At 41.6% G+C, this 12,237-nt stretch overlaps 1 protein-coding gene and 1 long non-coding RNA gene across 2 annotated transcripts in view; one reads left to right on the top strand and one right to left on the bottom strand.

Moving 5' to 3' along the window:
• The window catches only part of REEP3 (receptor accessory protein 3), a 118,053-nt gene that overhangs the window by 75,834 nt on the left and 29,982 nt on the right, over window positions 1–12,237 (top strand). Inside the window, exons 3-5 of the mRNA XM_072130850.1 lie at window positions 4,350–4,426; window positions 8,975–9,095; window positions 11,527–11,640. Of these exons, the coding sequence (XP_071986951.1) occupies window positions 4,350–4,426; window positions 8,975–9,095; window positions 11,527–11,640 (312 nt within the window). The remainder of the gene's footprint in view (window positions 1–4,349; window positions 4,427–8,974; window positions 9,096–11,526; window positions 11,641–12,237) is intronic.
• The window catches only part of LOC140106409 (uncharacterized), a 97,683-nt gene continuing 94,149 nt past the window's right edge, over window positions 8,704–12,237 (bottom strand). Inside the window, exon 3 of the long non-coding RNA XR_011850781.1 lies at window positions 8,704–9,081. This is a non-coding gene — a long non-coding RNA (uncharacterized lncRNA). The remainder of the gene's footprint in view (window positions 9,082–12,237) is intronic.

Here is a 12,237-nt window from a genome sequence, read left to right as displayed (position 1 = left end):
AAGGAAATCTGCCATCAAAATCCATCATGATAAACCAGAGACACTCATAGATCCAGGCACCGGGACTGTTGTAACCTTCTTATATTTGTTATCCATCTTCCATAATATGCTAATTAGCCAGAGGGGCTCTAGGTGGGTGTTGCCAGAGCCCCTACATGCTGTAACTTCAAAAGCTGTTCCACTGTATTAGATTACACCGAGGGGCTCTGGTGAAAGTTCATTTTGGAAGGAAGGAGGCCATGAACGACATGTATAATTAGATTGCCACAGTCACGGTGTCTGGATCTATGAGTAAGTGTCTCATGCTGGATTCTAATGGTAGATTTCCTCCCACTTACTGACATGTGACATAGTATTACGTCACATGCCGGCTGCAGGGTATGGAGAGGGCTCATGGGTTTGTGTTTGCTGCCTGTTGCAGCGAATACCCACTGGTAACACCTGCAGTCGGTGTTGGGACCGATTGGGGGTGTTAACCCTGTAAAGCGCCGCCATCTTTGCTACGATCAACACCCCCAAGGCTGTCTGGTTTTAACCCATTCATTACAATTTGCACATTGTAATGAATGATGAGGTAAATCCCTATATACTGACATACTGTAGTATGGCAGTATATGGTAGGATCAATCAGACAACCTAGGGTTAAAATACCCTAGGGTTCTGAAAAATAGTAAAAAAATTAAATACTTTCAACTTTTTTTTATTAAAAAAAACTAAAAATGAAAATCACCCCCCTTTCCCTAGAACTGATATAAAGAAACAGTAAAAATCATGAACATGTTATGTATCACCGCGTCCCAAAATGTCCAATCTATCAAAATATAATAACGATTATTCTCAACGTTTAACCCTGTAACTGAAAATAGTGCTAAAAAGACTTTTGCCATTTTTGAAAAATCTATTAAAACTATTAAAAGGCCATACAGTGCTAAAAATGGTAGCGTTGAAAACATCATCAAAAGATGCAAACAACGACAACACCCTCAGCTCTGTACACTGAAGTATAAAAAAAGTTATTAGCACCAGAAGATGTCAAAATGAAGACTTTTTTTTTTTTTTTTTTTTTGTACTTGAGGTTGTAATTTTTGTAAATGTATGAAAACATTATAAAACCTATACAAATTTGGTATCCCCGTGATTGTACCGACCCAAAGAATGAAGTAGACATGTTATTTGGTGGTGCACAGTTAAAGACTTAAAATCCAAGCCGACAAGAAACCGGCGCAAATGCGTTTTTTTTTCACCATTTTCACTGCATTTGGAAATTTTTTTCCTGCTTCCTAGTACAGGGCATGGAAAATGACATATGTCACTAAAAAGTGCAATTTGTTAAGCAGGAAACAAGACGTCACACAGCTGTTTACGTTGAAAAATTAAAAAAGTTAGATTCATGAAGGTGGGGAGTAGAACGTGGAAACGCAAAAACGGAAAAGGGCCTGGGTGGGAAGGGGTTAAATAAGATATTTTTTAGGAGAGCAGAATAGTTTGTTGCATGTGTTCTCTGGAATCTGCTGAGATCTGCAGAGTGTAATGGATTTAGAAACGACACATTTTGAAGACCCGTAAGTTTTACTTGTAAAATATGAGATTATAAAATCGAGAATCCAATTGTATCCGGGGAGGGGGAGGGGGAGGGGGGGGACACACACGTTTTCTGGGCCTCAATCACAGTTCTGACTCTACAGAATGTTTGAGCTTGAAGCAATTAAATTGCAGGGATTTTATTCAGCGATGTGTAAAATCTTATTCACGACTGGGAGGCGATGACAATGTTACACTCAAATATTATGATGTATATCAGACTATCGCGGGAGCAATAGCTGCGTGGAATTTTTTTTTTTTTTTTTTTACTATAATTTAAATATTTAAAACCTACTATGTTATAGTAGGTAGCTGCATGAATGGGAACCTGTCAGGTCTAACATGTGGTTTAGTTAGTGATTATTATTATAAATTTTTTAATTTTTTATGGGTAAAAATATATAAAAAAAAACAAACCTGCTTACATCCAGTTGCACAAGGAGAGGCAGGACCCCATAGCAGACGCTAGCATAGTGGGGCCCCCTATCCCTTCAGCAAATAAGCACATCCTCCATTCTTTAGTGTGTCAGGTCGGATGAAGGGGCCCCATGACACTGCAGGCCCCATAGCAGCTGCTATCACTATAGTTACATCCTGTGTCTTCGTATCCCTTGTCAAACAAGCAACTTGCAGAATGATAGATCGACACTCACTATCCGGTTCAAAATCTGGTAAAGCTTTATTCATCCAATGAAGGACAGCACAGGCTCAATACAGTCATAAAGAATTGGACGCCATGTGACGCGTGGAGACTCCTCATTCATTGGATGCATAAAACTTAACCAGATTTTTAACCGGATAAAGTCAGAGCCAATCTTTCTTTCCATAAGTTACCAGGAAAGGATTCGTATCCCTGATCTATAACAGATTAATATATATGCCTGCCCGTTCTCTGCTTAGGAGTCATGTGGGCAGGTCTTAACCAGTGACTGAATATAAAGATCATTGTCAATCATATGGAGGTCACTAAATAGGACTGCCTACTAGACTCCTTATCCCAGAATGGGCGAAAATGTATAAAATGGATTAGGATGATTTGTTTTTACTTAGTTACATATTGATCTACTCCTGGACACTGGAAGAAGGGGAAATTTATAGCGTACGGGCATGAAACTGTTGCGATCCATGGCAAACTATGCTCCAGCTCTTGATAAATTGCTAACACTATGTACACTCTCCTCAGCTCCTCCTGCTCTATAACATTCTGCCTGCAGATAGGACACTATGCATAATCTGCTCATTTCCTCCTGCTCTATAACATGCCCCCTGCAGATAGGACACTATGTATAATCTGCTCAGCTCCTCTTGCTCTATAACATGCTGCCTGCAGATAGGACACTATGTACAATCTGCTCAGCTCCTCCTGCTCTATAACATGCTGCCTGCCGATAGGACACTATGTACAATCTGCTCAGCTCCTCCTGCTCTATAACATTCTGCCTGCAGATAGGACACTATGTACACTCTGCTCAGCTCCTCTTGCTCTATAACATGCCCCCTGCAGATAGAGCAGGAGGAGCTGAGCAGATTGTACATAGTGTCCTATCTGCAGGGGGCATGTTATAGAGCAAGAGGAGCTGAGCAGAGTGTACATAGTGTCCTATCTGCAGGCAGAATGTTATAGAGCAGGAGGAGCTGAGCAGATTGTACATAGTGTCCTATAACATTCTGCCTGTAGATAGGACACTATGTATAATCTCCTCGGCTCCTCCTGCTTTATAACATGCTGCCTGCAGATAGGACACTTTGTACAATCTGCTCAGCTCCTCTTGCTCTATACCATGCTGCCTGCAGATAGGACACTATGTACAACCTACTAAGCTCCTCCTGCTCTATAACATGCTACCTGCAGATAGGACACTATGTATAATCTGCTCAGCTCCTCCTGCTGTATAAAGGCAGAACAAATAGTGCTTACAGCTCTAATGTACTATATATACACACTTTGTGACACTTCCTATAAAATTGGAGGAAATAAATGACCCAAATAGTCCATATGGCGACCGAGGTACTTATGAGTTTATACTACTGTGCCCATAGATGACTATGACTATGAGTCCCATAGAAACCCCATAATGCAGTACTGTATTTGGGTCCATAATCTATACCTATGGGTCTGTGTTTATTACATAGGACCTTACATCTGTTGCTACAAATTGGTTTGAGATATAGAATTTTGTCTTTTTTTTTTTACTTCTGTTCATTTGCAGATTATAGGCTGCTATAAGAACAAGCAGCATCCAGTTTGCTTCAAGTGCCATAAAATTTCATTTTCGGCCCTGTACAGACTGTCCCCTGTTTAAGAACACATGACTTGCAGACGACCCCTAGTTTACAAACTGACCTCCTGGTAATTGTAATAAGGTAACTGTACTTTAGCCTTAGGCTACAATAATCAGCTGTAACAGTTATCACAGGCGTCTGTAATGAAGCTTTAGTGTTCATCCTGGTTCTTATGACAATCCAACATTTTTAAAATCCAATTGTCCTAAAAAAATTTGTCTGGAGCTACAATTATAAAATAAATGGTTCCGACTTGCATACAAATTCAACTTAAGAACAAACCTACAGAACCTTGTACGTAACCCGGAGACTGGCTGTATTCTGATTTGTTAATCTGTGTCCTTCCCACTATTCTGTGCATTCCTCTAGTCGGGCAGCGGTGACCTTACATAATGTTACGTGTTATATGAGAACATTTTGGCTCCATTGCTTAGGATTCAGTGCGGCGGAGAGACGTGACATTTGTCTGTTTCCTTGTTTTCTAGGTCCGCTGGATGATGTATTGGATTGTTTTTGCCCTTTACACTGTGACAGAAACATTAGCAGATTTAACGATATCCTGGTAAGTTCCCATAATTACTTTACCAACGGGATTTTGGACACCGGCGCATGGCATTAGTGCCGAGGGGACATATTCTGCATACTAAGGAGTCCTTATAAGTCATGTAAGGCTATACAACACCTAGATTGGGAGAGATGCCCTAGGCACATCAGATCAGGGGCGGGTATTACCCATAGGGCTACATGAGAACTTGGAATGGTTTTAGAAGGCCGGACTAATATACTTAAAGGGGTTGTCCAATTTCTGAAAGTTATTAAAATTGTTTTGTAATGAGAAATTGTACAACTTTCCATAATACTTTCTGTATCAATTCATCACGGTTTTCTCAATCTCGGCTTGCTGTCCTTCTATGGGAAGCTTCATTGTTTACTTGACTATAAGGCGCACAAAAAATCCTTTGATTTTCTCAGAAATCAAAGGTGCGCCTTATAGTCCAGTGCGCCTTATATATGAACTGTACTTACAGGCAACAGCTGCCTTAAACTGTGCACAGCTCTGCCACCTGCTGGTCATTCATCCTTATAATCAGGTGCGCCTTATAGACCGGTGCACCTTATATATGAACCTAGACGTTTTAGCAGGCATTTATTGATGGTGCGCCTTATAATCTGGTGCACCTTATAGTCCAAAAAATACGGTACTGTTGATAAAACCAGAACACGGCTGGTTATAAGCCGGATCATGTGATGAGCTATGACCACGGACAAGTGTCCTGTTGAATGACTGCAAGCAGAGTTTTAGAAAAATGTGAGGAATTGATACAAAGAGTATATTGGAAAATTGTAGAACTTTTCTTTAAGGAAACAATAAATTATCTACGAATCCTTTATCTCCTACAGAATTTAAAGCAAAGACCTAAGGTAGAATAGGACCTGTGTTTAACAGGGCATTTGGCCTATTTCTTTTCATATGTTAAAGGAACCTGTCAGGCATATCTTGGCTCCTCCTTTTGGTAATTTATGCATGGCTCCCGGACTGGCTGGCTCCACTCACACAGTGGTCAGAAAGCCGGTGTGACGTTACCAGCTCCCCCTCTGCAGTACTTGCGCTATGCACGATCATAGAGTGTATATATGTAACGCTATGATCGTGCTGCGTAGGGGGAGCCGGTGACGTCACACTGGCTTTCTGACCACTGTGTGAGTGGAGCCAGCCAGGCGGGAAGCCATGCATAATTACTAAAAGGAGGAGCCTAGAGGCTCAGGCTAATTTGCACATTTTCAAAACCCTTATTTGTCGGAAACACTACACCCGTTATACATACTAAAAGATGGTTACTGCACATGACGGGATGGCGAGTCTTCTGGTATTCTGATGGTAGATGTCCTTTAAAGGGAACCAGTCACCAGGCACCTCATTTTCACTAAAGACAGGTTTCAGAAGCCCATCATACCTGCATTGATATGTCTTTCTGTTTCTTGCCTCTGACAGAGTCCTCTGTGTAGTCTCAGGGGTTGGGCTTTGGTTTGTATGCATTTCAAAAAACAATATGTGACTCCTCAGATCTCAGCCTGTACAGGAGCACAAAGGTGGGGACTGAGAGCTGAGGAGTCTGCAGACAAGTCACATGTTTTTTTTTAAATGCATCCAAACCAAAGCCCAACCCTTGAGACTACACAGAGGACTCTGTCAGGGTGCAAGGTAAGTTATAACACACAATTATATTATATTACAAATGCTCAGAGAAAGCAGAAAGACATATTTGCACTGCAGCTGTGATGGGCTTCTGAAGCTTGTCTTTCATGAAAATGAGGTCCCTGGTGACAGGTTCTCTTTAAGACTATGGTGTTTGAACCTACATTTACCAGATTTTGTTATTTTTCTTATTTTGTGGGGAAAATAATAGTCCATGCAATGTAAATTATTGGGGGCTCATAAGTTGCCAGTGTAACGAAAAAAATAAAAAATATAAAGATGATTTTTAAAAATTTGCGGTTTACCTGAAAATCTATCCTTTGGCATGCCACTGAATATGAGAAATTCTGAGTTCCTTACACATACGGTACTAGGACTTGCTATGAAGCCCTGTTTACCCATGGGGGGGCACTATATTTTATAGAACAGGATGGAACTTTTTGCACTTTTTTTTTCTCTAACCGTTAAAAGAAAATATTTTTCCGAAGGTGGGTCTGGCTGCTCCTCGTCTTGCTTCCCGATCCTCTTTCCCATACAGAGAGGGATTGTACTCCCTTCTAGAACACGTAGAAATTCTATCCAGCGTTTGTTTCTATAAGTACAGGACATATAACACACCCTGCCGGCTCTTCCGGGGGGCGGCATCATACATGGAAAACAGACTTGGCCGTGGCCCCCGATACATAATTGATTTCATGTGTTCTGGCTCCGGCCCGAGCCGTGTTTCACAATGTTGTGTAAGGAGCCAGGATACACTGAGAGCTCCCAATGTTTTATTATATCTATATAGGAGCTTACATTTCCATTTATGCAGCGATCCTTGACCCGGGATGTTTCGCACTGGTTTTGCTGCAGATGAAGTTCTCCGTGTGGTTATATTTTGGCTTGTTTGCAGTATACATTATATATTAATGGCAAAACGCAGACACTGAATAAACTGCCTAAGCCTGCAATACACTGCGGATAACCATATGAATCCTGTCCAGCATCCATACACATCCACAAAGTCACAGCACTAGATGCCAATGTGTTCTAAACAATGGATTGGGAATGTTAAAATATTATATATATATATATTTATATACAATATATACTGTATTTTTCGGACTAAGGTGCACAAAAAATCCTTTGATTTTCTCAGAAAGAAGGTTTGCCTTATAATTTGGTGCGCCTTATATATGAACTGTACTTACAGACAACAGCTGCCTTGAACTGTGCACAGCTCTGCCACCTGCTGGTCATTCATCCTAATAATCAGGTGCGCCTTATAATCTGGTGCACCTTATATATGAACCGTACTTAGACAACAGCTGCCTTGAACTCTGCACAGGTCTGCCACCTGCTGGTCATTCAGTCATATTCTTGTGCGCCGTATAATCCAGTGCGCCTTATATATGAACCGTACTTACAGACAACAGCTGCCTTGTACTGTGCACAGGTCTGCCACCTGCTGGTCATTCATCCTTATAATCAGTTGCGCCTTATATATGAACCTAGACGTTTTAGCAGGCATTTATTGATGGTGCGCTTATAGTCTGAAAAATATGGTACTTGATGGCCGAGGTCATGGAGAGAAGGACCAATCAGTTGATATTTATAATATAGATATATATAGATCGGTCCTTCACTCCATGACCTCGGCCGTCGAGTACAGTTGGAAGTCCCCCATACACATTCAATGGTTGGCCCGTCTACTTATCAATTTGATGGGAATGGCCTTTTTTTTGTAGTGGGAGACATGATATCTACCCAGGTGTTATTTCATTTAGTCTGACGTTGGCACAAGTATTTTGAGGCCCATAGTAAAGGTAGAGGTTAAAGTCCTAACAAGCCAACGACAATACAATATTAGTGCTAAAATAATAGTCCTAGTCTCATATGGGGAAGTGATACTTTATGGGCCGCCCCTTAAATTACACCCCTGAGGTCTCGTGTTTTGTAGAAACTAGAATGCCAGATTTAGTGACTGATTACCTATGACTGATTGGCTGTATTAAGTGTGCTTCTCTGCTAGTAATGCTGGCACCACCCCGTTACAAATGTATCCCTATTATTTTATTTTTGTATCCTTATCTTGATACCTTCAAGGGGTTCTCCCAAGGCTAAAAAACATGGCTGCTTTCTTCTAAAAACAGCGCCACCCTTGACCATGGTTTGTGCAGGTATTGCAGCTCATCTGTATAGAAATGAATGCAGCTTAGTTGCAATACCTGCACAAACCATAGTCAGGTGTGGCGCTGTTTTTGGAAGAAAGCAGCCATGTTTTTTTAACCCCTTTAATGACTGCCAATAGTTCACTTTTGCAGATATTCACTCGGTCGCAATCATTTTTTTGTTTCTCTACCTTATTATGTGTATTCGCCTCCATCAAATGTGATGGAGTTTTTATTTTATGGTCTGTTCCGCTATAACAAAGCTGCACAGAACGTCCCCGCATTCACATGAGACCAGAAACAAGAGATGAAGGGAAGAATTTGAAAGTATGACAAGTTCGGAGAACGGGCACATCTCTCCAGGCTGCCTGGGAGACAAGGTCGTGGAGTGTGCCATATATAATTGGATGGCGTTCTCTGTGTCTCAAACTCATCAAAATGCGTCCATACGCGACATAGTGCACATTTCCTGCATGCGCCCCCCCCCCCCCCCCCCAACGTATCCTGAAATGACCTCACATTACTGGATACTTTCAGAACCAGACACTGAACAGCGATGCAGATCGGCACAGATTTCATCTATTTTTGCTCCTTGTGTAAACCATTCGGTATTTTCATTCCTCTTTGTTTGTTTATATGGCACGTTTTCTTTTTGGCTTACGTGATTGTGCGTTATAGGATCTAGATAGCATTGTCCAATCCTGTAATAATCTCCCGCTATCTTAGATTATTCCACATTCCGTTCTCTTATTGCTTGTAGGTTTCCTTTGTATTACGAGGTGAAGATTGGTTTTGTAATCTGGTTATTATCTCCTTATACACGAGGCGCCAGCTTGTTGTACCGCAAGTTCCTGCATCCTCTTCTTTCTAAAAAAGAAAAGGTAAGTTGTGATTGGTTAGATATAGAAAGTGCGGGGCAGATACATTGTAGCCCATAGAACATTAACCCTATTTGTTGTTTGGGCCTGTACTGAACTTATTCACTTATAATTAAGCCTAAGGCTACATGCACACTGCCGCTGCCCGCCGGGGCGCGGGGAGAGGAGAAGGAGGAGGTGAGCGCTGCTCACCCCCACCCCTCTTCATAGGGATATATGGCGCATGGCGCCGTATGCCATGAAAAGATAGGACATGTCCTATCTTCTCACGGGGTACGGAGCGGTATGGTGCCGCAGGTGTGCTGCACAGTGTGCCCATTTCCGTCTGTGGGGGACGTATATCGGCCGTATATATGTCCCCCATACGGCAGTGTGAATGAGGCCTTAAAGGTCATCTGCCACCAGGATAAAGCACTGTACGCAAATGAGCCTCAGGAGCTCCAGAGGTGTTAATAGAGCCGGAAGCCCGTCAGACTCGTTTGCATACAGCATTTCATTGTCCTTTAACTTTTTAAAGGGGTATTGCAGGATTTATTTATTTTAAGGATAAGCAATAAGTATCAGTTTGGCTGGTGTTTGGCACATGGTACCTCCCTTAAGGAAGAGACCGCAGCATTGTGACATTTCACACTCTACCAGGCACAGCGCCCTTCCATGTATAGTGGCTGTGCTTGGGATCGCAGCTCAGCCCCATTCTCTTGAATGGGATGAAATTACATTACTGGCACGCGTCTGAGACAAAAATGACACTTGCTGGGCAGTGACCACATTAACCAATGATTGGTGGGGGTACCAGGTGTTACACCCACCGAATTTTGATATTGATTACTTATCCTGAAGGTAAAGAAAAACCATTACCAGACCTATCAAAATGGGTAGTCTTCAAATTTCTACTGGATAAACATAGTGGAAAAACACAAGAGTAGCTGGTTTGGAGATTGTACATGGGAATGCAGCCTCCAAGTGTATAGATTTTAGGATATTTTAGTTTTTATCAGATAACATCATAGTTTCAGATTCATACTCAAAAACAACAAAACCAAATTCGGAAGAGTAGAGTAGCACGTGTAAATTTAGGCAGTTCTAGTAAACACATCATTGAATCTCCAGTCACCTAACATGGCAAAAGCAATGAATTTGTGAGTCCCAATTTCTCCCACACGTTTGTTTTCTTCTACAGTCTGAGATCAGTTAAGTCTGATTAATACTACCTAAAAATTGTAGCAGATGTAGTCTTCTCTTAGAGTTGCCACACCAAGACAAATCATTGGGACTTATAAGGTCCTGTGGCTGCATTTCCGTCGGGTTTCCCGTCATTTTCGGGGATCGCGCCGCACGCAATTGGATTGTGTCGCAATCACACCGGCTTTTATGTGACACAAATCGGGTGGCGAGCCGGCGGACGATCCGACGGATTGGGACAACGCACAGGATTTTATTCACAGATGTGGGTGAAAAACCAGGTATGATGTTTTCAAAGCAATATTAAAGGAAACCTACCATTTGATTTGATGCATTATGAACCAAACATACCTTGAGAATACTGAAGCATAATCATATCTTGGTTAATGCCAGAGTTGAGAGGTTTTGCTGAAAAAACAATGACATTCAGGACCTTGGGAAAGCTGGGTGAAGCTGGCTGGCTACATAAATACTTTACACACACAGCTTAGTCAAGACAGGACTATTCAACCTGAGCTGGATCACTCATACACAGCAGCTGGGGGATGGTGCAGCAATTGATTATTCTGCCTGGCAGGGAGAACAGTGATTACATCATCCTCTGGTGCAGTGTATAACTAATGTGCTAGGAAAAGCGCCACAGAAGTGACAGAGCTTTATTATCATAATTTTCTAATAGTTTTATCAGCAAAACCACTCAGCACAGAGATTAACCAAGATATGATCCTGCATCAGTGTAACTACAGCATTCTCAAGGTATGTTTGCTTCATAATGCATCAAATCAAATGGTAGGTTTCCTTTAAACCTTAATTTTTATTTTTGCGGACATGGAGACAAAATTGATGCATCACGGAGACAAAAGACAACGGATGCGCAACTGAAGCCAAACATCAACGACAATGTGGAAGAGCCCTTAGAAATGGGTGGTCATGGGCTGGAATTGGCAGCTTGGCACCGCCCATTTGACAGAGAGCCATATTAGCATATTGAATACAACTTATTTGTTTGTGAAAAATAAAAAAATTCCAAAATCCGTTAAGAGTCACCTATGGACTGTTGGAATTTTCGGAGGGGACGGAAATGTTTGTGTAATTCATTATAGAATTCTAAAAGTTCTAATAATTATAACCAAATCAACAACATGTTTGTTATTATTGTCAGAAGTGAAGCTTTGCCGCATTTCTTGATCCTGCGTTTGATACATTGTATATTCAGTCGTCATGAGTTACATGTTCTGTGTTCTCTGAACAGGAGATTGATGAGTACATTGTTCAAGCCAAAGAGAAGGGCTATGAAACCATGGTGAACTTTGGCAAGCAAGGCTTAAATCTTGCTGCTACCGCTGCTGTGACCGCTGCTGTGAAGGTGAGAGTCCCACTTTATTACTCGTTAGCACACAGTTCTAATTATTTTTCCTTGTAAAATCCAGAATAGATCATTACTTAATTGCAAAAGTCTTCTAGTCTACGGAGCGGCTCTGTGCCTTCTTATTAGACCTGGGCTGCTATGTGCAGATGGGGCAGCAAGACTGATTTAAAGGAGTTAGAAAAAAAAAAAACAAAGTTAGATATTTACTGTACAGGCAGTTCCCCACTTAAGAACACCCTCCCAGTTACAGACGAACCTCTCCAGCCACGGTGATCTCTGGGAAAGCTTTCTGAACTTTACAGCCTGGGACTAATCAACAGTAAAAGTTATCATAGGTGTATACAATGAGGCTTTCTTATTAATCAGTTCCAAATTACGTGCAAATTCAACTTTAAAGAAAATCCATCATCATCAGGGTTGTAACTTGAGGGGTGCAGAGGTTGCGGTTGCACCAGGGCCCAAGAGGTTTAGGGGTCCCTTATGGTGTCACTTTCCCATATGAGAAGACTATTACTATAACCATACATTATAGTCGGGGGCCCGGCACAGACTTTGCACTGGGGCCCATCAGCTTCTAGTTACACCACTGATCAT

Source organism: Engystomops pustulosus, chromosome 11 (assembly GCF_040894005.1).
Source record: "Engystomops pustulosus chromosome 11, aEngPut4.maternal, whole genome shotgun sequence".
NCBI lineage: Eukaryota > Metazoa > Chordata > Amphibia > Anura > Leptodactylidae > Engystomops > Engystomops pustulosus.
Note: the sequence above shows the minus strand (reverse complement) of the source record. Positions and strands in the feature narration are given on the sequence as shown.